Source organism: Scyliorhinus torazame, chromosome 12, assembly GCF_047496885.1.
Source record: "Scyliorhinus torazame isolate Kashiwa2021f chromosome 12, sScyTor2.1, whole genome shotgun sequence".
In the NCBI taxonomy this organism is placed as follows: Eukaryota; Metazoa; Chordata; class Chondrichthyes; order Carcharhiniformes; family Scyliorhinidae; genus Scyliorhinus; species Scyliorhinus torazame.
In genome coordinates, this window is record NC_092718.1 from 223,834,277 (window position 1) to 223,859,766 (window position 25,490).

The 25,490-nt window shown below is 51.5% G+C and overlaps 1 protein-coding gene across 1 annotated transcript in view; it reads right to left on the reverse strand.

Annotated features, from left to right (window-relative positions):
* LOC140387136 (forkhead box protein N1-like) overlaps positions 1-21,908 on the reverse strand; it is a 90,567-nt gene extending 68,659 nt beyond the window's left edge. Inside the window, exon 1 of the mRNA XM_072470147.1 lies at positions 21,714-21,908. Coding sequence (XP_072326248.1) covers positions 21,714-21,908 — 195 coding nt within the window. The remainder of the gene's footprint in view (positions 1-21,713) is intronic.
* Between the last annotated feature and the right edge of the window lie 3,582 nt (positions 21,909-25,490).

The following is a 25,490-nucleotide window of genomic DNA, read 5'->3' on the forward strand; positions in this document are numbered from 1 at the left end:
TCTTAACTACCCTCTGAAATGGCCCAGTCAGGCAGCCGGTTCAAGGGCAATTAGAAATGGGCAACAAACGTCTTGTCGGTGATGCCTTCATTCCGTAACTGAACTAAAAACCCAGATTTCAATTATTCTTAATTATGTGTTCTATTAAGAAGATGGTCTTGTGAATTTGCAGTGTATCAGTTTCTATGGAGACGGCCTAATGCTATTTGCATCTGCAGCTATTTTCACAAAGCTCCATTGTTCATTTTTGGAGGTGACTGACAGTTGCTCGGATGGCTCAGTAATTTTAAAATCAGTGAACAACTGAGCGACACACAAACAGGCCCCTGGTCTTTGTCAAGTTAGCTGCATTAGTCAGCTGGCTACAGTGTCGGTGCTACAATTAATTGACTACAGCATGTTGGAATTAGGAATAGGACAAACTGGATTCCTCTTCCGGATCACAATGTAGTGACTCCAATTGGTAAAGCAATGGCAAAGGGTGAAAAAGGACAATAAATGGGTGTTAATAAGACACTATTGTTTATTGTGATTGTGAAAGTGTAGCTTTAATGTCCAATTTCCAGGCTGAGCAATGATGATAGTGATTTGACTGTTCCAGCAGGCGCTGTAATGCACATCTGCAGGTTTAGCACGAAGCGCCGATTAGACACAATTTTCCTGGAGCTGGACATGTCGCCTGCACTCACTCACCGAGGACGTGGAGCGGGCTGGTTAGGAGAAAAGCACATGTGCAGGGATGGCCAGGGACCAAGTGAGACAGTGCACAGGGTCTTGGCCAGGGCGTTGGAGATCCTGGTGGAGGAGGCTCAGAGGTACAGGTATGTCCAGCACACTCGGGGAAGGTGGGATGAGTCCATGTTTCCCCTGATGTTTCCCTTGGCCTCATGCCTCAATGTTCCTCCTGCAGGATGTTTGAGGTGAGGGATGCCGTTAGTGTCCCTGCTGATTTTACCTGCAGGAAGTGCTGCCATCTCCAGCTCCTCCAAGACCGAGTTAGGGAACTGGAGCTGGAGTTGGAAGAACTTCGGATCATTCGGGAGGCAGAGGGGGTCATAGATAGCAGCTTCAGGGAATTAGTTACACCAAAGATTGGAGATAGATGGGTAACTGTAAGAGGGACGGGGAAAAAACAGTCAGTGCAGGGATCCCCTGCGGTCGTTCCCCTGAGAAACAAGTATACCGCTTTGGATACTTGTGGGGGGGACGACTTACCAGGGGTAAGCCATGGGGTACAGACCTCTGGCACAGAGTCTGTCCCTGTTGCTCAGAAGGGAAGGGGGGAGAGGAGCAGAGCATTAGTAATTGGGGACTCTATAGCCAGGGGCACAGATAGGAGATTTTGTGGGAGCGTGAGAGACTCACGTTTGGTATGTTGCCTCCCAGGTGCAAGGGTACGTGATGTCTCGGATCGTGTTTTCCGGGTCCTTAAGGGGGAGGGGGAGCAGCCCCAAGTCGTGGTCCACATTGGCACTAACGACATAGGTAGGAAAGGGGATAAGGATGTCAGGCAGGCTTTCAGGGAGCTAGGATGGAAGCTCAGAACTAGAACAAACAGAGTTGTTATCTCTGGGTTGTTGCCCGTGCCACGTGATAGTGAGATGAGGAATAGGGAGAGAGAGCAATTAAACACGTGGCTACAGGGATGGTGCAGGCGGGAGGGATTCAGATTTCTGGATAACTGGGGCGCTTTCTGGGGAAGGTGGGACCTCTACAGACAGGATGGTCTACATCTGAACCTGCGGGGCACAAATATCCTGGGGGGGAGATTTGTTAGTGCTCTTTGGGGGGGTTTAAACTAATGCAGCAGGGGCATGGGAACCTGGATTGTAGTTTTAGGGTAAGGGAGAATGAGAGTATAGAGGTCAGGAGCTCAGATTTGACGTCGGAGGAGGGGGCCAGTGTTCAGGTAGGTGGTTTGAAGTGTGTCTACTTCAATGCCAGGAGTATACGAAATAAGGTAGGGGAACTGGCAGCATGGGTTGGTACCTGGGACTTCGATGTTGTGGCCATTTCGGAGACGTGGATAGAGCAGGGACAGGAATGGATGTTGCAGGTTCCGGGGTTTAGGTGTTTTAGTAAGCTCAGGGAAGGAGGCAAAAGAGGGGGAGGTGTGGCGCTGCTAGTCAAGAGCAGTATTACGGTGGCGGAGAGGATGCTAGATGGGGACTCATCTTCCGAGGTAGTATGGGCTGAGGTTAGAAACAGGAAAGGAGAGGTCACCCTGTTGGGAGTTTTCTATAGGCCTCCAAATAGTTCTAGGGATGTAGAGGAAAGGATGGCGAAGATGATCCTGGATATGAGCGAAAGTAACAGGGTAGTTATTATGGGAGACTTTAACTTTCCAAATATTGACTGGAAAAGATATAGTTCGAGTACATTAGATGGGTCGTTTTTTGTTCAGTGTGTGCAGGAGGGTTTCCTGACACAGTTTGTTGACAGGCCAACAAGAGGTGAGGCCACATTGGATTTGGTTTTGGGTAATGAACCAGGCCAGGTGTTGGATTTGGAGGTAGGTGAGCACTTTGGGGACAGTGACCACAATTCGGTGACGTTTACGTTAAGGATGGAAAGGGATAAGTATACACCGCAGGGCAAGAGTTATAGCTGGGGGAAGGGAAATTATGATGCCATTAGACGTGACTTGGGGGGGATAAGGTGGAGAAGTAGGCTGCAAGTTTTGGACACACTGGATAAGTGGAGCTTGTTCAAGGATCAGCTATTGCGTGTTCTTGATAAGTATGTACCGGTCAGGCAGGGAGGAAGGTGCCGAGCGAGGGAACCGTGGTTTACCAAAGAAGTGGAATCTCTTGTTAAGAGGAAGAAGGAGGCCTATGTGAAGATGAGGTGTGAAGTTTCAGTTGGGGCGATGGATAGTTACAAGGTAGCGAGGAAGGATCTAAAGAGAGAGCTAAGACGAGCAAGGAGGGGACATGAGAAGTATTTGGCAGGAAGGATCAAGGAAAACCCAAAAGCTTTCTATAGGTATGTCAGGAATAAGCGAATGACTAGGGACAGAGTAGGACCAGTCAAGGACAGGGATGGGAAGTTGTGTGTAGAGTCTGAAGAGATAGGCGAGATACTAAATGAATATTTTTCGTCAGTATTCACTCAGGAAAAAGATAATGTTGTGGAGGAGAATGCTGAGCTCCAGGTAAATAGATTAGATGGCATTGAGGTAAGTAGGGAAGAGGTGTTGGCAATTCTGGACAGGCTGAAAATAGATAAGTCCCCGGGGCCTGATGGGATTTATCCTAGGATTCTCTGGGAGGCCAGGGAAGAGATTGCTGGACCATTGGCTTTGATTTTTATGTCATCATTGGATACAGGAATAGTGCCAGAGGACTGGAGGATAGCAAATGTGGTCCCTTTGTTCAAAAAGGGGAGCAGAGACAACCCCGGCAACTATAGACCGGTGAGCCTCACGTCTGTAGTGGGTAAAGTCTTGGAGGGCATTATAAGAGACAAGATTTATAATCATCTAGATAGGAATAATATGATCAGGGATAGTCAGCATGGCTTTGTGAAGGGTAGGTCATGCCTCACAAACCTTATCGAGTTCTTTGAGAAGGTGACTGAACAGGTAGACGAGGGTAGAGCAGTTGATGTGGTGTATATGGATTTCAGCAAAGCGTTTGATAAGGTTCCCCACGGTAGGCTATTGCAGAAAATACGGAGGCTGGGGATTGAGGGTGATTTAGAGATGTGGATCAGAAATTGGCTAGCTGAAAGAAGACAGAGGGTGGTGGTTGATGGGAAATGTTCAGAATGGAGTTCTGTCACAAGTGGAGTACCACAAGGATCTGTTCTGGGGCCGTTGCTGTTTGTCATTTTTATCAATGACCTAGAGGAAGGCGCAGAAGGGTGGGTGAGTAAATTTGCAGACGATACTAAAGTCGGTGGTGTTGTCGATAGTGAGGAAGGAAGTAGCAGGTTACAGAGGGATATAGATAAGCTGCAGTGCTGGGCTGAGAGGTGGCAAATGGAGTTTAATGTAGAGAAGTGTGAGGTGATTCACTTTGGAAGGAAAAACAGGAATGTGGAATATGTGGCTAATGGAAAAGTTCTTGAAAGTGTGGATGAGCAGAGGGATCTAGGTGTCCATGTACATAGATCCCTGAAAGTTGCCACCCAGGTTGATAGGGTGGTGAAGAAGGCCTATGGAGTGTTGGCCTTTATCGGTAGAGGGATTGAGTTCCGGAGTCAGGAGGTCATGTTGCAGCTGTACAGAACTCTGGTACGGCCGCATTTGGAGTATTGCGTACAGTTCTGGTCACCGCATTATAGGAAGGACGTGGAGGCTTTGGAACGGGTGCAGAGGAGATTTACCAGGATGTTGCCTGGTATGGAGGGAAAATCTTATGAGGAAAGGCTGATGGACTTGAGGTTGTTTTCGTTAGAGAGAAGAAGGTTAAGAGGAGACTTAATAGAGGCATACAAAATGATCAGAGGGTTAGATAGGGTGGACAGTGAGAGCCTTCTCCCGCGGATGGAAATGGCTAGCACGAGGGGACATAGCCTTAAACTGAGGGGTAATAGATATAGGACAGAGGTCAGGGGTAGGTTCTTTACGCAAAGAGTAGTGAGGCCGTGGAATGCCCTACCTGCTACAGTAGTGAACTCGCCAACATTAAGGGCATTTAAAAGTTTATTGGATAAACATATGGATGATAATGGTATAGTGTAGGTTAGATGGCTTTTGTTTCGGTGCAACATCGTGGGCCGAAGGGCCTGTACTGCGCTGTATTGTTCTATGTTCTATGTTCTATGCCCTTCTTTCAATCTTGCTCCAAATAAAGGGAGATCCTTAGCACGATACCCACCATCAAACGTTTATTTCCTCCTGTTGGCTTTGATAAGATGGAGACATGGGTTCAAAGCCCACCACTGCAGCTGGTGAGATTTAAACTTAATTAATTAATTCTGGAATTAAAAGGTAGTCTCAGTAATGGTGACCATAAAACTATCATAGAAATCCATCAGGTTCACTAAGGACACCTGCCGTCTTAATCAGTCTGGTCGATACATGATTCCAGGCGCACAGCAATGCGATTGACTGAGCTGCCCTCTGAAATGGCCACTCGGCTCAAGGGCAATGAGATATGGGGAACAAATGCTAGCCTTGCCACTGATGTCAACTTGCCATGAAACAAAATTAAATTAGGAAGAGTAATACAGTACTCACTTTCTTGGACAAAGTGCTCAAGCGAATTTCCAGCATAAATATTGATTGAGTGTCAGTCTTGTCAAATACCCCAGGAAGTCTCCTGGTATGTTTTAAAAGCTCTTTTAAAGCTCCATCAGCAAGTGAACAATGAAAGATGATACACGTTTAAACAGTACTCAAATATTCTGCAACAACTGGTTTGCTCCCAATCAGCAGGTCTCTGTGAGGAGGGTGATTAGATTAAGCACGAGCCTCAAAATATTGTATTAATGAGTGATAAGTCGCCATCAGCTGTTTAACAATTCGAGCAGATGATTCACCTCCTTTACCGAGAGGATTTATTAAACATTACGGGATGTGGGTGTCGTTGGTTAGGCCAACATTTGTGCCCATCCCCAATTCCCCATTGAGAAAGTGGTGGTGAGCTTCCTTCTTGAACAGCTACAATCCATGTGGTGTAGGTACACTCACTGTGCTGTTAGGGAGGGAATTCCTGGGGTTTGACCCAGCAACAGTGAAAGAACGGTAATATATTTCCAAGTCAGGGTGGTGAGTGACTTGGAGGGGAACCTCCAGGTGGTGGGGTTCCCAGGTATCTGCTGCCCTTGCCCATCTAGATGGTAGTGGTCGTGGGTTTGGAAGGTGCTGCTTAAGGAACCTTGGTGAGTTACTGCGGAGCATCTTGTAGATGGTACACGCAGCTGCTACTATGCGTTGGCGATGGAGGGAGTGAGTGCTTGTGGAAAGAGTGCCAATCAAGCGGGCTTGTTCGGAAGGTGTTGAGCATTTTGAGTGTTGTTGGAGCTGCACTCACCCAGGCAAGTGGAGAGTATTCCATTACACTCCTGACTCGTGCCTGGTAGATGGTGGACAAGCTTTGGGGGTCAGGAGGTGAGTTACTCTCCGCAGGATTCCTTTTGTAGTATTTATTTGGCTCCTCCAGTTCAGTTTCTGACCAATGGTAACCCCCAGGATGTAGATTGTGGGGATTCAGCGATGGTAATGCCAGTGAATGTCATGGGGCGGTGGTTTGATTGTCCCTTATTGGAGATGGATTGCATGGCACTTGAGTGGTGTGAATATAACTTGTCACGTGTCAGCCCACGCCTGGATTTTGTCCAGGCTTGTTGCAATTGAACATGGACTGCTTCAGTGTTTGAGGAGTCACGAATGGTGCTGAACATTCTGAACATCCCACTTCTGACCTTATGATGGAAGGCAGGTCGTTGATGAAGCAGCTGAAGATGGTTGGGCCGAGGACACTACCCTGAGGAACTCCCGCAGTGATGTCCTGGAGCTGAGATGACTGATCTCCAACCATCTTCCTTTGTGCCGGGTATGACTCCAACCGCGGAGAGTTTTCCCCGATTCCCATTGACCCCAGTTTAGCTCGGGCTCCTTGATGACACACTCGGTCAAATGCTGCCTTGATGTCGAGGGCAGTCACTCTCACCTCACCTCTGGCATTCAGCTCTTTTGTCCATGTTTGAACCAAGGCTGTAATGAGGTCAGGAGCTGAGTGACCCTGGTGGAACCCAAACTGAGCGTCCGTGAGCAGGTTATTGCTGAGTAAGTGCCGCTTGATAGCTCTGTTGCTGACTCCTTCCATCACTTTGCTGATGATGGAGAGTAGACGGACAGGACGGTAATTGGCTGGGTTGGATTTGTCCTGTTTCTCGTGTACAGGACACACCTGGGCAATTTTCCACATTCCGGGTAGATGCCAGTGTTGTAGCTGTACTGGAACAGTGTGGCTAGGGGTGCGGCAAGTTCTGGAGCACAAGTCATCAGTACTATTGCCGGAATATTGTCAGGGCCCATAGCCTTTGCAGTGTTCAGGGCCATCAGCCGTTTCTTGGAGTGAATCAAATGGCTGAAGGTGACATCTGTGATGCTGGGGAACTCCGGAGGAGACCGAGACGGATCATCCACTCAGCACTTCTGGCTGAAGATTGTTATGAATGCTTCAACCTTGTCTTTTGCTCAGATGTGCTGGGCTCCTCCATCACTGAGGATAGTCATCATTAGACTTTAATTCCAGATATTTATTGGATTCAGTTCCCACCATCTGCCATGGCGGGATTCGAATTCGGGTCCCCAGAGTATCAGCCTGGGTCTCTGGATCAGCAGTCCAGTGACAATACCACTACCCTTCATCTTAAAGCCCCATGTTTGGCCAGCTCAAAGACTTTTTAAAATAAATTTAGAGTACCCAATTATTCTTTTACAATTAATGGGCACTTTAGCGTGGCCAATCCACCTACCCTGTTGTGTTGTGGGGGCGAAACCCACACAAACACGGGGAGAATGTGCAAAGTCCACATGGACAGTGACTCGGGGCCAGGATCGAACCTGGGTCCTCAGCGCCGTGAGGCAGCAGTGCTAACCACTGTGCCAGCGTGCCACCCCCTATGAGCTCAGATGTTTTCAAACTAATGCCCCCATCCTCTCCCCGAGACCTTTTCACCCCCACATGAGCATCCACCCCTCCAACCCTCCCTTCACACTCCTCCCTTTACACCCCAACCCTTCCTTCACACTCCCCCTCCCACCCTGTGAACCATGCCTGTGGCTAACAATGCCCTCTCTTTGTCTACTCAGGAAAAGCTCTCCCACAATCCCCGGGAGAGGCCCAGATGGGGGGCGGCCAGACCTAAGAATCCTTACCTCCTCCGAGGAGCGCACCCTGGAGGTGACTGGGGTGGCTGAGGACAGGGCGGTCACCTACCACAATCGGCACATCACAGCTGCCATCCCCTCCCTCCACCAGCTCAGATACACACACCTCGGTGGGAAACGTTAGTGGACAGGCTTCTGGGGCACAATCTGGTGAGCACCACACTGCTGCTGATGCCCATCAAATGGAGGCAGAAACCCCCCCAGGCGAGACAACAGGTCCTGCTGGATTCCAGGACCCAGCTGGGTCCCAGCCTGATGCTGAGCTTCTGGAAGTGGATTACCCGGAGCTGATGGAGACGTTATGGAGCAGCCGGGGCAAACAGAGGGAAATGTCAGCGTCACTCCAGCAGATCCAGAGTCGATTGGAGGAGTCCCAGAGGCTAAGGGAGCAGGAGCTGTCGCAGTCAATGCATGACCGAGGCCAACACTGCTAGGGTGGCAACTGCAGTGGAGAGCCTGGTGCACAACGTCAGTGATGGCCATGGCTGAGGGTCTCGGCAGAATGTCCATCTCACTGGGGAATGTCACCCGGTACCAGGCTGACCTCGATGAGGTTCTGCTGGACATGCCCGCTCTCAGATGGAATGGTTGAGACGCTGCGGAGCTTGTCCCAGTTGCAGGTGGGTATTGGTTGAGGCACTGCAGAGCATGGCCCAGTCACTGAGGAGCATTGCTGAGGTTCGATACGATGGTGCAGGCATCGGGGAGCTGCAGGGCTGGCAGAGCCAGATGACGGAGGGGCAGCTGCAGCTCGAACAAGCTGCCCCTCCGTCCCAAGGTGAACCTGTGGGCACCGACTGGGAGGAGGAGGCGCTGGGTGCCAACCCGGACCTGTCCCATGGAGTGGCGATGGTGGCCACCAGCTCCCCCAAGTTCCACCCCTCTGATGAGGCTGCGTCTCACAGCGAGCACATGGGACAGGGCAGCACGGCTGTGCAGCATCGGGAGAGTGGGGAATTGCAAAACACAAAAAAACACCCTTGACCACAACCATTATGCCTCTGCACTTTCTTCCGCAATGCGGCCCGATCTCTGAACCTTTGACCCATCTCTCCAGGCATCACCCCCTCCCCGTGGCCCCCATTTCCCTGGAGCCGTGTCCCATCCCCTGGGTGTCTGGATGTTGGCTGCTGTGTGTGTGATGTTGCCTCCCGCAGTGTTCAAGCACAGTGTCCAGGCATCAAGGTGTGATTGGGATGCTAGGCAATGACTCCCACATGCTACATGGTCTGTCCCACGGTGGCGCAGTGGTTAGCACTGCTGCCTCATGGCACCGAGGTCCCAAGTTCGATCCCGTCCCTGGGTCACTGTCCGTGTGGAGTTTGCACATTCTCCCCGTGTCTGCGTGGGTCTCACTCCCACAACCCAAAGATGTGCAGGGGAGGTGGATTGGCCACGCTAAATTGCCCCTTAATTGGAACAAAATGAATTAGATACACTAAAAAAATTTTTTTTTAAAATACATGACCCGCCCACCCATGGGAATCCACTTGGGTTGTGTGAAGTGCTCACTTAACCACGATTGTTAATTCCCCATTAGCGATGGCCTTCAGCCACACCGCCAGAGGTCTCGGCAATCGGTGGGGGTCAGACGGACAGGGGCTAGGATTGCCTCCGGAATGGGTGCACATGATCCGCGGATTGGCATGGTGGTGCAGCGAGCGTTTGCCCCCCAGCGTCTCCCCACCTCCCCCTGCCCCCCTTCCCATGGCGGCCCACTCCTCCAGAGGGTGCCCCCCCCCCACCCAGCCAAGGGTCCCCAACCCCCTGCCGAGCACTGAGGTGGCAAGCCCAGCGCCCCCGTGCTCTTTGCCTGTGAGCAAAGATGGCTACAGTCTTCCTCGCTCCCCACAGAAGCTCTTCCGCCAGGTTCACGTTTTTCAAAAACAGCAGTAATCGGCGCCAGCGCGACCACTCGCTGGGGAGGCCGCTAAATGACGGAGGCTGTTGGATAAGGGATGGCTCCCGTTAATTGTATGGAAATGGGGCTTAAGTGGTGCTGATTGGTTTCTGGCCTCGCCCCGGCGAGATCCTGATTTCGCCTAAGGGAGTGGGTCGGTTGATTTGCAAACTGTTTGGTGCCTGACGGGGTTCTCGTTTTCGCCCTCTCCCACTATTCACCAACCTCGTTTCGCTTGTGCGAAAGCGCAACGAGGCCGGAGAATCGCGTCCATTCTTTCCAAGGGTTTTCCCTGGGTATTTCCTGTACACTGTTTTAATTGTATCTGGCAAGTACTGTACGTCAACACTTGTCTTTACCCGTATCCTTGGAAATTAAACTGAATTGTCAACAGTCCAATTAAGGCATTGCAGCTATCAGGCACAGACTGCCCTCTGGGGAAGATAGTAAACAAATATTCTTCATCATTTAGAAAGTTGGTTTGGTTATAAATGGCATTAGAAGCACAAAGCAACATTTAGCTCAGCATATTCACCCATAAGCAGATTGTAAAATATTTTAAAAAGCTTTTACATTTACACTGTGAATAAACTTTAGCAGAAAGACGGAAAGCCTCTAACTTTCTAGTTCTATTTTTCACTGAAATAAACATTCCCAAAGTTATTTTTTGTTCAATATCCTTTATATTTCCACAAGAAACATCATTGAGTTTTCTGCATCATGAAAGAATTCATCAATTATGGAAAGTGCTTTATTCAGTTGCTCAGGGTATTTCTCCTCAAAATACTCAAGTCTGTTTTGCTGATGTGATCTTCTAAATATTGAAAGTTCTTAAAAAAATTAACTAACAGGTTTTTCTTCTGCTCAGCAATGTTCACTGATTTTATTATTCCCAAAGTCAGTCGGTACACCCGATTAAGTTGGAACAAGTTGCGACAGGTAACTTACTTGCCTGTGGATAAAATAGATTTTAAACTTGCAGCGATTAAATAAAATATAACATACTGTCTCACCAGCCTTTTATTTCCTGATTATTCGTTCAAAGCTACTTCTGTCCATTGGCGGTTAACATGTATCAGAGCGTCCAGCAAGAGGCTTTTATCATCTTTGAGCTCTGCAAGCTGGCTTTCCTTAGTAACGTGCTCTCACCTCTCCTGCTACCTGGCTGCTTTTATATTTAATACTACCGGTAAACTGAGATCAGCTTGCCAAGTTTACTTTGGCTTGAATTTCAACAACTTTAGAGAAAAGAAAATGACGAGGTTTTCTCTTACCTTTTCCTGCTGACCCCCAACGACAATGCAGCTACTTCAGACCTCGTGAGGAAATGTCATTGAGGAGCAATGGGAGGGGAGAAGAAATTGTAACATCAGGTAGATAAGAATAGCGGCTGGGAGCAGTAAACATGAGCTTTTATGTGCCCCAGGTGTTGCTACATGAGAGAAGGTGAATATATTGTCATATTTGCAATTTTTTGCGCAGTATTGGAGACAGCTGGGACAACTTTAATAATTTCTCAGGTCCTTAGGTAGATGAACCACTGATTGCTCACTCAATAGAACTTCACCCTGACCCTTATTGAATTGTGTTGGTACCTGTGAGGCCATGTGATTCTCTGAAACTTTAAGCAGCTGTCGCACTGGTTGGTGTTGATCAGGTAGTTGGAATATTTTGTTTCCCAGCTCCAGCAAAGTTGTGCAATCAGCAGTAATAAGAGCAATTTTGCTGGTAAAATGTTGATCGTACCTTTTCACTGTGGTTCTGCTAGGAACACTGTCATCTTGGAGTCAGACAATTGTGGATTCAATCCCGACACCAGACTGAGTGAATAACTCGAACTGACACAATGATGTTCTACAGGTGACATTAAAATGAGCCTTGTCTGCTCAGGTGAAACAGTATTGAGAAGACAATACAATAGGATTGCAGTACCTGTGTATGGCTATCTTGATTATTGACAAAATTATGTTTGACTTTCTTGTCTCCTTCACTTGCATCATTCTCTCCTCTTTCATTTCCAATTTATTCTCCATCCGGCTTTGCACATCTCCCAGAAATGCACTCTAATTCCTAAAGTCCTCACTTCCGTTTCTCCAGCAGTCCACGTGTAGCAGAGTGAAAGGCTAGCTTCACCTATTGCTCAACTGTTTGAGACGCCTTACCCCCCAGGGTAATCTGAGATAGACTCAACACTTTTCAATACGCAAAGTAGTGACCTGAGGCCCATTGATGAATCGATGTGATGTACAGCAAGGAATGGTGTGATCAGGGTGGTCATTATCTCACAAGATTGTTTTGGTGCCCAATTTCAGCAACAGGTTTGCACAGTGAGCAAATGGCTTGGGCCCTATTTACAATGTTGCCAATACGGTCAATCTTACAGTGTGTGGAACTGTAGGAATCCCAAGGCGTATATTGAGCAGTGAAGGTGGGCTTGTAGTAGACCACGATAGAGAACTGACTGGCAGATTTCTCAACCAGTACATTAAGGGAAGGGAGCTCATTTGCCTGCTCCATTTCAAAACTGAATCTGAGTGAAGGATGGTGCCCATTAAGGTGTTTGTCATGATACCCACATCAGCATATCATGGTGCAATCACACACACACTGATGGACAGGTAGTTGGACCAACCAACACACACACAACATCGCAGCCAATCACCAGTGAGAGCACACGCGCTATAAAACAGGGAACACCACAGTTCCCGCTCATTCTACCAGGAGATAGCTCAGAGCACAGAGCTCACAGCGTGCCACTCAGACATAGACCATGTGCTGAGTGCCTCACTAAGATAGTGATAGGGCTGGGTCCACAGGTTAGCTGGTGAAGCACGTACCCAAGCCAGTAGTTAGTTGTTACCGATGTTTAGACAATAAAACAGAGTTGTACCATCTACAGCCGTGATGGATCATTTGTGCATCAGGACACCCAACACGACATGATACCAGTAGTGGACGCTAACCAGCGACCGTGAGACCTACCTGCACCCTTTCAGAAATCCGTCATCCTGCTCCATGTACACCATCAGCCCGCCGCAGCCGCTCCAAATCGCTGGAAATCTCGGCGTCAACTGGAAGCTGTTTAAACAGCACTTCCAGCTCTTTCTCGAAGCCACAGACAGGGAGAATGCATCGGACACCAGGAAGATCGCCCTCCTCCTCTCCACGGCAGGGCAACACGCCATCCACATCTACAACTCCCTGGCATTCGCGGAAGGCGAGGACAAAACAAAATATAAGACAGTGCTTCTGAAGTTCGATGAACACTTCAGCGTGGAAGTTAATGAGAACTTCGAGAGGTACCTCTTCCAGCAGCGCCTGCAGGGTAAGGATGAGCCTTTCCAATCTTACTTAACACACCTCCGAATCCTCGCGCAGTCCTGCGGCTATGAGGCCACCTCCGACTCCATGATATGGGATCAGATAGTTTTTAGGGTCATCTCGGACACCCTACGCCAGCAGCTCCTTAAAATAAAGCGACTCACCCTGGCGACTGCCATCGAGACCTGCGTCCTCCATGAGAACGCGACCAGCCGGTACTCCCAAATCCAGGCGGCCGAAACGGCACGGCACGGGCCCCACGAGGAGGAGTGGGTCCAGTCGATCGAGTTCCTCCCGGCCCGTGGCCCGGACGAGGGTGGCCATTTTGCGCGCTTTCCAAGGCCTCCCGCGCTTGTACGCGCTAAAAGGGGGGACGTTGACGCAGAGGAACATGATGCGCAGGCGCAATCTACGCAGGACCACACCACGTGTGCGCGGTGGTGCAACGAACGCCATGACGTCACGACGTGTGGCAACTGTGGCTCCGCCCACTTAAAGCGGCAATGTCCGGCCAAAGCGCGACAATGCCTTCGATGTGGCAGAATGGGCCACTATGCTGCCTGCTGTTGAGCAGCTCAACCTGCCAACTCCCAACAATTCCGCCAGCCTCGCAGGGACGTGCGGGCAATTCAGCCCCTCTACACTGAGTCATATCCAGATAATATGCAGACCAGCGATACTGAAGACAGGGACACCTTCCACGTTGCGGTAATCCACAAGAACCGGATGTCCCCAAGTCGGAACCACCAGCCGCTGCCAGGGCACAGCATTGATCCGGGCGATGAGTGGTGTGCCACCCTAACGGTCAACCGATCACAAATCACATTTCGCCTGGACACTGGTGCCTCCGCCAATCTCCTCACATGGTCAGCCTTCCAGACCTTGAAGGTTAAACCACCGATTCTGCCATCCCACTGTCAGCTGGTTGACTACAATGGAAACGTCATCCCGGCCACGGGGTCCTGCCAGCTCGAAGTTACACACAACGCCACATTATCATTTGAAATCGTAGGATCCTTGAAGGACTCTCTGTTAGGCGCACAGGATCCTCCACCTCGTTCAGCGGGTACACACTCTGTCTCCAGAAGGCAGTCCGATTTCCCGGATGCAGACTTTAGGGCGCAGCTCCACTCACTCCTCGCGCACAACCAGGAGGTTTTCGAGGGTATGGGCACACTGCCCTACACGTACAAAATACGGCTCAAACCGGATGCCACCCCGGTCATTCACGCACCTCGTAGGGTCCCAGCACCACTCAAGGACCGCCTCAAACAGCAGCTGCAGGACCTGCAAGACCAAGGAGTGGCTTTCCCGGGTCACGGAGCCAACGCCATGGGTCAGCTCCATGGTGTGCGTCAAGAAGCCCTCCGGCGAGCTCCGGATCTGCATCGACCATAAAGATTTAAATCACAACATAATGAGGGAACGCTACCCCATACCCAAACGTGAGGAGATCACGAGCGAGATGGCTCGGGCAAAAATATTCACCCAGCTTGATGCCTCAAAGGGCTTCTGGCAGATTCAACTGGATCAGTCCAGCAGGAAGCTGTGCACTTTCAACACTCCATTTGGCAGATGCTGCTACAGTAGGATGCCATTCGGCATCATTTCGGCCTCCAAAGTGTTCCATCGCATCATGGAACAGATGATGGAGGGATTCGAAGGGGTGCGCGTCTACGTAGACGACGTTATCATCTAACCAACCCGCTCTCGATGGCACATTCCGGAGCTCGCTCGGATATGGTGAGCATATCATTAACCTCAATTTAAATAAATTTGCATCTCTTTAGCGAGATTGAAGTCGAATGCAACGGCCTCACGGGAATTAATCGCCCCCCCCCCCCAAGCAAGAAATCACACAGGTGTCATTTAGTACTCGTTTTTAAAACGTGAAGTTGGTGCAATGGCTGCTGAAGGGAATTGACGAGGTGAGTAGCCATTTCCATTTTTTGATACGCAGCTTAAGGGCACTGGAGCATTAGGGGGGTTGGGCTTGGTCGGGGGGAGGCCCTGGGCTGTGGAGGGGGGTGGTTGGTGGTGTAGTGAGGGGCTTTACACCCGTGAGGCCTTCAAGCCATCTTTAAATATTGTGAACACCCATAACAGGAGCAACTATAGCTGCTGCCTGTTTGTCAGACCGAAAACCTCTAGGACAATGCCCTGTTCTTGGTTATATCCTGAATGCCACTTTAACTCCCTTTGACAGTGAGCAGCCTCAAGCTTCACAGCTGCAGGCTATTGCTAATAATGAACTGGCCTTGTTAGTTGTGAGAGCACTTCACGGCTGCAGGTTGTGTTTGCTGCTTGCTCCTGCTGGTGGCTGCAGATGCCTGCAGGCTGCTGTTGCTGTTTCCTTCCTTTTCTGCAGCCGGAAAGAAGGACAATTTTGTCTAAGATACCTGGGTCCTGTAACACCGGGCTCAGGGGGATGTCTGGGTCCAGAAGGCAATCCAGTTTGAAGCAAGGCGACGCTGTTGGACCTGATGTGTAACATTGATCCAAATAGGCCACCAGATGGTGCCATTGAAGAAATGCTTTCACAGATTGGTGACACTTTTTTTGTTGGTGTGGTGAGTGCTGCATGAAACTGGCACATCACCGCGGGTTAAACACAGTGAAAACACACCTCGAGCGCCAGTGGAATAGGTGGATGTCAGGATTTGATTCCGGTGAGATTGGGCCTTGTGGGAGGGGCCTGCACAGCTGGGGTTCCTGGGCGGAGACTGGCACTGTTACGTTTGTACTATTTAGATTTGGTATTCTTGCAAATGTCTTGCTGAGTGCAAAATGAAATGCTTCGACATCCGTCTTTTTTCTGCTCAATTTAGAGTTTGCAGGGTTTGGGAGATCAGGACGCAGGCACCAGCGAATCAAGTACAGGGACAACAAAAGCAAGGATAAGGATTTTGGTGGGAGAGAAGAGGGGTGGAGGTGGACAATAATGCTGAAACGGAAATACTTGTCTCAATCCTCAGAACTAGATAGCTAAACAACTGCAAAGCAGTACTGTAAATATTGTAAAACCTAGCCAGCAGAAACTAAATACAAGATCCAGTTGGTGTAAGATACAGATAACTCATCAGGCAGTGAGATGAGTAATAAGGAAAATGATCTGTGGCATGTTGAAAATAAAGACATGCAGCTGTGACCAATGGTGCTCTGACAGGCACAGAAAGTGGGACAGATTTGATCCCAATTGTTGCATCAGTTAACTTCAATGTTGCACACTTTACTGCACTTGGCATTACAAGAAATTAATGGCTTGCTTGTCATGTTGGAAGTGAAATGTTTTTCCACAGCTGTAAGTGCAGGATAGAATATACAGAGATGTATAGCTTGGCTGCATTAGATTCCGATTTACAAACATTACATCAGAATCAAATGATTTTAATGCATATCAGACTCTTCATTCCCTCATCGTCTGCTATCCATCCAGCTCTGCTGCTGAAGTTTCATAGAGTCCTTACGGTGCAGAAGGAGGCCATGTTAGGCCACTCTGGGCTGCTGCACAGTCAATTCCAGCCCCACAGGCCCCGTAGTCACAGCACAAGTGAATTAAACAATAACTCTGACAAAAATCCCCAAAACCTTTGACCCTTGGTGGCCCAATAATTACAGTCAACAGGTGTGTAAGTTGAATCACAATTACTGCTTATATATAAGATTCATGGTGAAATGTGCAGTGAATGAAACGGAATAGCAACAAGCTAACCAACTACCCCCTTTAATTGCCCCACCCTCTACCCACACACACAAGACAGACAAACACGGTGGGGGGAAAGGGTAAAAATAATAAGGGCGAAGGTCAAACGATCAGAATATTTGTTCTGATGGTAGTTCTGCAGCGGGCTTTCCTCCTAACACGCTGGTAGTTCAAAGCCTCTGGTTTACAGCTGATGATGGCCTTTCTGGCAGAGTCATCCGTCCAGTCTGGTACTTACAGGCAGCGCGCCTTCTGGAGAGACACTTTAGTTCTTATCAAACTGGGCCTTCAACTCAAAGATCCACATTCAGGCCTCTTTCTTTCCTGAGCCACTCTACCTCACATGAAACCTTGCCTTCAGCTAGGGGTTTCATTTCAAGCCTTTGCGGTCTTGTGAGAATGACACCCAGACTTACTGGAGAGAGAATCCGCCCTCATAGCGGCCTTATGAGACACATTGTAGCTGGATCTGTTGGGAGTGAATCAGTTGGGATCCTCCACTTACTCTGCAGAACCAAAAGTGTTCTGAAAAATATACCAGTGGCATCAGATCCAATCTCCACCTGTTATCGGGCAGAGCATCACCTTTTGGGCCCATTCATTGGCCGTGAGCCACATCAATCAATCCAAGTCATCACTGATGTCAGTCTAAAACAGCACAGCCTTCTGGATCTTCCTGTTTGAATTAAAGGCTACTCTACCTTAAAGTCACAGGTCCATTAAACATCCATGGGTCAAAAATGTAACAACAGAAATAAAAGAAAGGGAAAATAAAGGAAGAAACAGGGAATAAACAGGAAGGACCGTAACAAGCTCGGGGGCTGAAGTTTCATAGAATCCTTACAGTGCAGAAGGAAGCCATTCGGCCCATTGAGTCTGCACTGGCCCTCCAAAGGAGCACCCCACCCGGGCCCACGCCCCCGCCCTATCCCCATAACCCCACAAAACCTGTTTCTTTGGACATTAAGGGGCAATTTTAATCTTTATTCTTTCTTATTGTCACAGTAGACTTCCATTAACTCTGCAATGAAGTTACTGTGAAAATCCCCTAGTCGCCACACTCCGGCGCCTGTTCGGGTACACTGAGGGAGAATTCAGAATGGCCAATTCACCTAACAACACGTCTTTCGGGACTTGTGGGAGGAAGCCGGAGCACCCGGAGGAAACCCACACAGACACGGGGAGAATGTGCAGAGAATTTTTCGAACAGACAGTGACCCAAGCCAGGAATCGAACCTGAAACTCTGGCACTGTGAAGCAAAGTGCTAACCACTGTGCTACCGTGCCGTCCAAGCATTTTTTTGATATTTCTGTCCAGTATGACCAATACATCGAACCTGCCCATCTTTGGATTCTGAGGAAACCGGAGCACCCGGAGGAAACTCATGCAGACACTGGGAGAAAGTGCAAACCCCACACAGACAGTCACCCAAGGTCAGAATTGAACTCGGGTCCCTCATGCTGTGAGGCAGCCCTTGAACTGTTGCAGCTCAAACCTATAAAGATCTTATCTGAAATGGCTAGACAGCCTTAATCCGGTTCTTAGTGTATATGGGCCCATTCTTTGGCACTGAATTGGTCGCCTCATTTGGAATGCTCATGATGCATGTGGTTCAGGCTGCTCAGAGGGAACTTTACTCTATATCAAACCCTCCACCACCGACGAACAGTGGCAGCCGTGTGTACCGTCTACGAGATGCACTGCAGTAACTCACCAAGGTTCCTTAGACCTTCCAAACCCACGACCACTACCATCTAGAAGGTCAAGAGTTTCCCTTCCAAGTCACTCACCACCCTGACTTGGAAATATATCGGCCGTTCCTTCATTGTCGCTGGGGCAACATCCTGGAAATCCCTCCCTATCAGCACAGCGGGTGTACCTACACCTCAAGGGCTGCAGCAGTTCAAGAAGGCAGCTCACCACCACCTTCTAAAGGGCAATTAGGGATGGGCACTAAATGCCGGCCTAACCAGCGACACCCACATCCCGTAAATGAATTAAAAAACAGTGCTGAACCTACACCAGGAGTTTGATGGAACAATGTGGAGGGAGTTTTGCTTTGCATTTAACCCTGTTTTGTACCTGGCCTGGGAGTGTTTTATGGAGCAGTCATGAGGGAGCTTTACTCTCTATCTAATTTGTACTGACGTATATACTGAGTCCAACATGGGAGAATGTTTCATTGCTCTGCACCATGTTCCTCACCTGATAAACACTAAATTTAGCACAAAAGTTTCAAAGAACTGTGAAATAATTCTTGTGTTATGCCTGTTTCCAAACGGTTTAACACAACTCCTCAGTGATGAAGTCAAAATACCTTTCACCGGTTATCTATTAACATATTTTCAATATCGTCCTTCCCCTGTCACAGCATAACGCCGACGGCGAAATCGGGAAACGCGATTGGACAGAGAGTCGGCCTTGGCGTCTAAATCGTGGTGGGTGCCGGTTTCAGCAAAGTCCCAATTCTCTGGTGCCTCCCCTCAATTTGAACTTGATCTTTTCCAGGCGGAGAAAGTCGTACAGGTCCCCCAGCCAGGCTGCCAACCTCGGTTTTGTTGCTGACTGCAATCCAACAGACTCCTTCGCCACTCAACAAGAGAGGTGAAGGCCACAATGTCAGCCATCCTCCCCTCCATCAGCTCCGGCATTTCCGATACCCCAAAAATGCCCACCTTAGGGTCCGGCGCGGCCACTACCCCCACAATCTTCAATAGCATCCTAGACACCACCTTCCAGTGCCTCTTCAACTTCTCACAGCCCCAGGACATCTGCTTGTGATTCGCTGGCCCTCACCCAGTTGTCTGCCACCTGGAAGAACCCACTCATCCTCGCCCGAGTCGTGTGCACCCTGTGCAGCACCTTAAACTGAATCAAACTCATCCTCGCACACAAGGAGGTCGAATTCACCCTGTGCATTGCCTCATTCCACACGCCCCATCCCATCTCCCCTCAGTTCTCCTCCCATTTATTCTCAATCCTCACCACCTGCGCTGCCCCAACCACCTGTATATATTCCCAATCCTGCCTTCCCATCACGTCCGGGAGCAGCAGCTGCTCCAACAGGGTACGCTCCGGCAACTTGGGAAACCCTCTCCATTCCTTCCCTGCATTATCCCTCACTTGTACATACCTGAATTCACTTCCTTTCGGCAGCTCCACCCTCTCCCGCAGCTCTTCCAGACCTGCAAACCTCTCCTCAGGTACAAACCCCTCGCCCTCACCAGCCCTACCTCCCTCCACTTCCTATACATGCCACCCGTCTCCCCGAATTAAACCTGTGGTTCCTACACAGCGGTGTCAGCACCGACATCCCCGCCATCCTAAAGTGTCTCCTCAACTGGTTCCACACCCTAACCGTGGACTGCACCCCCGGGCGCACCGTGTACGTCCCAGCGGCAGCGGAACGGCCGCAGTCACCATGGCCCTCAGGCTGGACCTCCTCCAGGACTCATCCATCCTAACCCACTCTAACCCTTCTCCTTCCCACCACCACCTCACCATCTCCCCACTCGCCCGCCGCAGGTTTGGCAGTGCCAACCTCCCCTTCTGCCTCTGTAGTAAGGCCCATTTGCCCTTGGTACCTTCCCTGCCCATATAAACCCCGAGATCACTGTGTCCAATTTCCGGAAAAAGGCCTTGGGGATAAAGATCGGGAGGGTCTGCAATACAAAGAGGAACCTCGGCAGCACGTTCATCTTAACCACCTGGATCCTCCCCGCCAGTGTCAGGTGCAGCGTATCCCATCTCCTAAAATACCCCCTTACCTCCTCCACCAATGTTGTCAGATTCCACTCGTCGCCCACTCCCCCAGCACCTGGACCCCCAGATACCTGAACCTGTCCCTGGCTACCCTAAATGGCAACACCCCCAGATTGGCTCCCTGACCTGCCGCATTCACCAGAAACACCTCTCTTTCCGACATTCACCTTTTATTCCGAGAAGGCCCGAACCTCTCCAGTACATCCATAATTCACCCCATAGTCTTGAGCGGGTCCGACAGCAACAGGTGGTCTGCGTGCAGAGACCGGTGTTCCCTACTCCCCCTCACAATCCCCTGTCACTCCACTGACCCCCTAAGGGCCATCGCCAAGGGCTCCATCGCCAGCACCAACAACACTGAACTCATCTCATTTGTCCATACACTTGCCACCAGGACCACGTACAGCAGACACACCCACGCCACAAACCTCGGCCCAAACCTTCCCAAAATCCCAAACAGGTACTGCCATTACACCTGGTCGAAAGCCTTCTCCGCGTCCATAGAGACCACGACCTCCGGTAGACGTCCCTTCAATGGGTCATGATCACGCTTAATAACCGCATAATGTTACTGGAAAGTTGCCTTTACGAAGCCCGTTTGGTCCTCAGTGACCACCCCTGTAACACCCCCCCATCCTCCCCACCACTAACTTGGACAACACTTTCACATCCGTGTTTAGCCGTGAAATGAGCCGATATGACCCGCACGTTAATGGGTCCTTCTCCTTCTTCGGGATTAGTGTGACCGACGCCTGGGTTAATGTCTCCGGTAGCTCCCCCTTCTCCAGCACCTCACTAAACATCCCCAGGAGATGTGGTCCCCACTCTGTTACAAACTTTTTATAGGACTCCACTGGGTAGCCATCTGGCCCCGGGGCTTTCCCCGACTTCATCCCCCGTATGCTATCCATCACCTCTCTCAACCCTAGCAGCTCCTCCATCACCTGCCTCCTCTCCTCATCCAGCCTTGGGAATTCCAGTTCATCCAAAAACCACCCCATATCCCCTTCACCACCTGGATCAGCCCTATGTAACTTCTCATAGTACTCCCTGAGTGCCTCGTTAATCTTCCCCGGCTCCAATATCCCTCCCCTTCCCTGTCCGTACCTTCGGAATTTCCCTGGACTCGGCCTGCGAACCATAGCTGGTGGGTTAGCACCACTGCCTCCGATGCCACTACCCGATCACTGTGGTTGGACACCACCCTCTCCATCTCCCGGGTCTGTGACCCCTGTGCCTCGAGGCACTTCTCGACTCTCTCCATTGATCCATTCAGAGGTGCTACCGCTCCCTCGATGGCCTTTGCCCGATCTTCCTGCATCTCCTTTCGTTGTTGGCGGAACTCCTCTCTAAAAAACACCATCAGCTGCTCCATCTGGGGCTTTCCGACTTGCAACAACCCTTCCCCCTCCGCCACCTCCACAATTGCTACTGCGCCGCCGGTCTCCTCCAGTTCCTTGGCCAGGTCTTTAACCTTCTTCTGCTGGATCTGATGGCCAGCAGTCACGCCACTCCCGGGGGAACTTCTCCTTCACACCTTCAGCTACACTTTCCTGTCGTAATTCCACCGTTTTGGGGTAAAAAGAGCTCAAACCAAGGCCTTCTGGTTCCCCTCTATCCATTCTGGCTGAGACAACCTCGAAAAAGTAATAAATTAGTCAGACATAATTACCATTTCATGAAGCCATACTGACTGCTTGATTAGATTGTGACTTTACAAACATAGAACATAGAAAAACGTGATGCTATTATTTCCTTAATGATTGATTCCAACATTTTTCCAATAATAGATGTCAGATAAATCAGCCTATGGCCACCCAATTTCTGCCCCCAGCCCTTTTTGAATAAGGGTGTTACACCGGCAGTTTTCCAATCTCCGGCACTTCTCCAGAATCCAAGGATTTTTAGAAAATTACAACCAATGTATCTGCTGTGTCTGTAGCTACTTCTTTAGGACCCTAGGATGCAGCTGTCAGGGCCAGGGGGCCTTACCTGCCTTTAGCCCTATTACTTTGTCCAATAATACTTCACTAGTGATGGTATTTAATTCCCCCCCCCCCCCCCCCCCCCACAGAAGGCTGTTGCTAATAGGAGCAAACTTATAACTGTGGACTGCTCTCACAACTAACAAGGAGAGGCAGGTAGCCTGGGGTGGGAAGAAGGCGGCACATAACCACCGGGGGAGAGAGAAGACCAGAGGCGGCCGGCCGGATCTGCGACACCTCACCGCAGTGCAGCGGCAACCTCACCGCAGAGCAGCGGCACCTCACCGCAGAGCAGCGACACCTCACCGCAGTGCAGCGGCACCTCACCGCAGTGCAGCGGCACCTCACCGCAGAGCAGCGACACCTCACCGCAGTGCAGCGGCACCTCACCGCAGAGCAGCGGCACCTCACCGCAGAGCAGCGACACCTCACCGCAGTGCAGCGACACCTCACCGCAGTGCAGCGGCACCTCACCGCAGTGCAGCGGCACCTCACCGCAGAGCAGCGGCACCTCACCGCAGAGCAGCGGCACCTCACCGCAGTGCAGCGACACCTCACCGCAGTGCAGCGGCACCTCACCGCAGAGCAGCGGCACCTCACCGCAGTGCAGCGGCACCTCACCGCAGTGCAGCGGCACCTCACCGCAGTGCAGCGGCACCTCACCGCAGTGCAGCGGCACCTCACCGCAGTGCAGCGGCACCTCACCGCAGTGCAGCGGCACCTCACCGCAGAGCAGCGGCACCTCACCGCAGAGCAGCGGCACCTCACCGCAGTGCAGCGGCACCTCACCGCAGTGCAGCGGCACCTCACCGCAGTGCAGCGGCACCTCACCGCAGTGCAGCGGCACCTCACCGCAGTGCAGCGGCACCTCACCGCAGTGCAGCGGCACCTCACCGCAGTGCAGCGGCACCTCACCGCAGAGCAGCGGCACCTCACCGCAGTGCAGCGGCACCTCACCGCAGTGCAGCGGCACCTCACCGCAGTGCAGCGACACCTCACCGCAGTGCAGCGGCACCTCACCGCAGTGCAGCGGCACCTCACCGCAGTGCAGCGGCACCTCACCGCAGTGCAGCGGCACCTCACCGCAGTGCAGCGACAGGCAGTGGGCCTGGTTGTGGGCCAGACAGAGGGCAGTCACCAAGGCGGAGGTCAACATCGGGCGAGCAAGTGAGCCCCTGCTGAGTTGCAGTTCCCCATGGCACGTACGGTTCAACAACCCCCCTCCCCCCCCCCTCACCCCACCCCCACCCCACCTATCCCCCTCGGGATTCTGGAAATGGCGGTCCCATCGATAGTGGAGATGAAGTCACAGAGCCTGGGACTACATGAGGGGGTGTCAGCAACCATCCAGCAGGAGCAGCTGAGAGTCGAACCGCCTGTGGGGGCAGGAGGCGGTGCTGACTATATGTGCTACCCAGGCCAACACTGTGCAGTTGGCGTCGTGGTGGAGGCCTTGGTGGCAAAGGTATTGCCCATGGATCAGGATGTCCAAGGCCTCGGGCACTCTGTGCAGGCGGTGGCCAAGGCCCCCAATCGGGCTGCCCTGTCACAGGCAGCCATGTACCAGAGCCACCTGCGCATTGCAGCGGTGCTCCAGAGTTTGGCCCAGTCACAACGGGTCAAGTCTGCGGGCGGCGGCGGCATTGCCCCGGCACTGGCTGATATGCGCCAGTCAATGAGGGAGGTGGCACAATCACTGGGTGGCTGTGAGCATTGAAACCCTAGTCGAGGTGGGAGTGGGCCTCCAGGATTGGCAGTGGCAGCCTCAGGGGTTAGCTCTGCTCGTACCCCGTCCCATGGAGTATCCCGGGCTCCCAAGGGAAGGAGGTGATGGGGCCCATGCCGGTGGCTCCCGCAGGCTCGTGCTGGTGCCGGAATACTGCAGAGCCTCGGACCCCCCCTCCCCAATCCCTGCCACACCTGATGGGCAGCGGGCAGAACAGCGTGGCATTACGCCACCTGGGACACCCGAACCCATCCAGGCCCGGTCGCTCCAGGAAGGCGGCCGCCACAGGGGACCCATGTCACAGGGCAGTAACCGCAGCAGCTGCCTCCACTCCTGATGTACTGCCTGGGGGCCCACCTAGACCTAGCCTTAGGCCCGTAAGGCCAGAAACCCGATAAGTTGGCACGGGTGCAGTACACAATATAGCGTTCGGGGCTTGGGCACAAACCTGTACAAAAATGTTCACCGTTTCACAATAAACACCTGTTCACAACGTTTCAACCAGCCTCGGTGCTCTGGCAGATCCAGACTCGGTGCTCTGGAGAACCAGCCTCGGTGCTCTGGCAGAACCAGCCTCGGTGCTCTGGAGAACCAGCCTCGGTGCTCTGGAGATCCAGCCTCGGTGCTCTGGCAGAACCAGCCTCGGTGCTCTGGCAGAACCAGCCTCGGTGCTCTGGCAGAACCAGCCTCGTGCTCTGGCAGAACCAGCCTCGGTGCTCTGGCAGAACCAGCCTCGGTGCTCTGGCAGAACCAGCCTCGGTGCTCTGGAGAACCAGCCTCGGTGCTCTGGAGAACCAGCCTCGGTGCTCTGGAGAACCAGCCTCGGTGCTCTGGAGAACCAGCCTCGGTGCTCTGGAGAACCAGCCTCGGTGCTCTGGAGAACCAGCCTCGGTGCTCTGGAGAACCAGCCTCGGTGCTCTGGCAGAACCAGCCTCGGTGCTCTGGAGAACCAGCCTCGGTGCTCTGGCAGAACCAGCCTCGGTGCTCTGGAGAACCAGCCTCGGTGCTCTGGCAGAACCAGACTCGGTGCTCTGGAGAACCAGCCTCGGTGCTCTGGCAGAACCAGCCTCGGTGCTCTGGAGATCCAGCCTCGGTGCTCTGGCAGAACCAGCCTCGGTGCTCTGGCAGAACCAGCCTCGGTGCTCTGGCAGAACCAGCCTCGGTGCTCTGGAGATCCAGCCTCGGTGCTCTGGAGAACCAGCCTCGGTGCTCTGGCAGAACCAGCCTCGGTGCTCTGGCAGAACCA